This window comes from Lampris incognitus, chromosome 17 (genome assembly GCF_029633865.1).
Source record: "Lampris incognitus isolate fLamInc1 chromosome 17, fLamInc1.hap2, whole genome shotgun sequence".
Classification (NCBI taxonomy): Eukaryota; Metazoa; Chordata; class Actinopteri; order Lampriformes; family Lampridae; genus Lampris; species Lampris incognitus.
In genome coordinates, this window is record NC_079227.1 from 36469862 (window position 1) to 36472568 (window position 2707).

Here is a 2707-nt window from a genome sequence, read left to right on the forward strand (position 1 = left end):
GTGTGAACGAAGCTCCCCCCGGCGATCTCACTGAAGCCCGACTTGACAAAGGAGCTGAAGGGATGGAGGACACATGAGTAGCCAGACATATAATCCTCTAGACTTGAGAGATCTGCATGCATGCACTATCATCTGAATGAAACAGACCACCTCGTTACTACAACTAACATGCATAAAACTTAACAACGCCTAAATCATCATCACGTGACACGTCGATCAAGGTGTCAGGTGCAGCTATAGATGTAGATGTAGATGTCAGCTGCAGCTATAGATGTAGATGTAGATGTAGATGTCAGCTGCAGCTATAGATGTAGATGCAGATGCAGATGTAGATGTAGATGTAGATGCAGATGTAGATGTAGATGTAGATGCAGCTGCAGATGTAGATGTAGATGTAGATGTAGATGTAGATGTAGATGTCAGCTGCAGCTATAGATGTAGATGTAGATGTAGATGTCAGCTGCAGCTATAGATGTAGATGTAGATGTAGATGTAGATGTAGATGTCAGCTGCAGCTATAGATGTAGATGTAGATGTAGATGTCAGCTGCAGCTATAGATGTAGATGTAGATGTAGATGTAGATGTCAGCTGCAGCTATAGATGTAGATGTAGATGCAGATGTAGATGTAGATGTAGATGCAGCTGCAGATGTAGATGTAGATGTAGATGTAGATGTAGATGTAGATGTAGAAGTAGATGTCAGCTGCAGCTATAGATGTAGATGTAGATGTAGATGTCAGCTGCAGCTATAGATGTAGATGTAGATGTAGATGTCAGCTGCAGCTATAGATGTAGATGTAGATGTAGATGCAGATGTAGATGTAGATGTAGATGTCAGCTGCAGCTATAGATGCAGATGTAGATGTAGATGTAGGTGCAGATGCAGATGCAGATGTTTGCATGTGTTGGTCGGGGACACTTACAGCGAGACGACGTCGGACGGGAAGACGTGAGGGACCGCTCTCACGCTCTCACACAGCGCGTTGTCTTTGGTGCACGTACATCCGGCCGGGCACCTGGGCTGCTTCACTCTCCTGCCCTCCGCCGCCAGCATCGCCGCGCCGACAGCCACGACCCACACCAGCACCGTCCATCCTCCTCTCGGGGCTCCCGCCGGGTACCCCATCCTCAGTACGCCCCGTCACGCGTGACTCTCCCGCACATGAACTTCTCCGCCAAACCCGTACAGCGCGGGGCGGGCAGCCGGCCGGGGGTCCCCCGGGACTCTGGTATTCCGGGCTACCCTCCTGCCTGCGTCTTGTACGGCGGCCCGCGTGGGTTCGGTCGCGCTTTTGTCCGTGCTGCGTCCGAGCAGGAAGGCACCGATCCGGCCAAATCCAACTCGCCGAGGATCCCGAGGCGCAGGGCTGCACGTGCAGGGTGGGACAGAAGATGGAGAATAATAATAATAATAATAATAATAATAATAATAACGATGATAACGATGACGATAACAAAAAAATAAGAAAGCGAATCGGTGCCAAAAGTGGATTCACTGACGCGGCACCGGAGATTGTCCTTAAGACGCCTCGCTCTTTATTCCTACACACGGTGTCTACTGCTGGCGGAGAAGTTGCCTCATGAATGCTGCGCCCTTGGGGAGCAAGCAAGAGCCAGAACTTCCTACAGAGACAGAGACAGAGAGACAGAGAGACAGAGAGAGAGAGAGAGCGAGAGAGAGATAGATAGATGGATAGATAGAGAGAGAGAGAGAGAGAGAGAGAGAGAGAGAGATAGATGGATAGATAGAGAGCGCGCGCGCGCGCGCGAGAGAGAGAGAGAGATAGAGAGATGGAGAGAGAGAGAGAGAGAGAGAGAGAGAGAGAGAGAGAGAGAGAGAGAGAGAGAGAGAGAGAGCGAGAGAGCGACAGATGGATAGATAGATAGATAGATAGAGAGAGAGAGAGCGATATATATATATATATAGAGAGAGAGAGAGAGAGCGAGAGAGCGAGAGATAGATAGATAGCGCGAGAGACAGCGAGAGAGCGAGAGATAGATAGAGAGAGAGAGAGCGAGAGAGCGAGATATATATATATATATATATATATATATATATATAGAGAGAGAGAGAGAGAGAGAGAGAGAGAGACAGCGAGAGAGCGAGAGATAGATAGATATATATAGAGAGAGCGAGAGAGAGAGAGAGAGAGAGAGAGAGAGAGAGAGAGAGAGAGAGAGAGAGAGAGAGAGAGAGAGGGCCAGAAGAACAATATCTTTCTTCTCAGAGCTTACAATATAATATACATCCATCCATCCATCATCCAAACCGCTTATCCTGCTCCCCGAGTCGCGGGGATGCTGGAGCCCATCCCAGCAGTGGGACAATATAATATAATATACCATGATATAATATAATGTAACATGATAAAGCATGCTGAAAGCACAGACGTATTTTTCCCCAAATGCAATTCGATTGCTTTCGGTATACTACTTTGTTGAAACCGTGCTGATAATCTAAAAAAAAAAACAAAAAAAACAAAAGCAAAAACAAAGAACATGTTTCCTAAGGATCCTGTTGTTCTATACCCATGTGAACCTTATGTATATCTGTATAAGAATACAAAATAATGTGTTTTATATATATATATATATATATATATATATATATATCAAACACTTATAACACGTTAACGTGTAAAGAACACGAGAGACGCTTTTTAGGGGGATACAAACTATGGCCGACAGGGGGCGCTCCGAGAGCCG

General features: G+C 46.4%; 1 protein-coding gene across 2 annotated transcripts in view; it reads right to left on the reverse strand.

Annotated features, from left to right (window-relative positions):
* Positions 1-1307, reverse strand: part of lgi1b (leucine-rich, glioma inactivated 1b) — a 35671-nt gene extending 34364 nt beyond the window's left edge. For both annotated transcript variants that reach the window (XM_056297349.1, XM_056297348.1), the window contains exons 1-2: positions 925-1307; positions 1-54 (exon numbers count right to left, since the gene is read on the reverse strand). The exon at positions 1-54 is cut by the window's left edge and continues 18 nt beyond it. In XM_056297349.1, coding sequence (XP_056153324.1) covers positions 1-54; positions 925-1127 — 257 coding nt within the window. In that variant the 5' untranslated portion in view covers positions 1128-1307. The remainder of the gene's footprint in view (positions 55-924) is intronic.
* Between the last annotated feature and the right edge of the window lie 1400 nt (positions 1308-2707).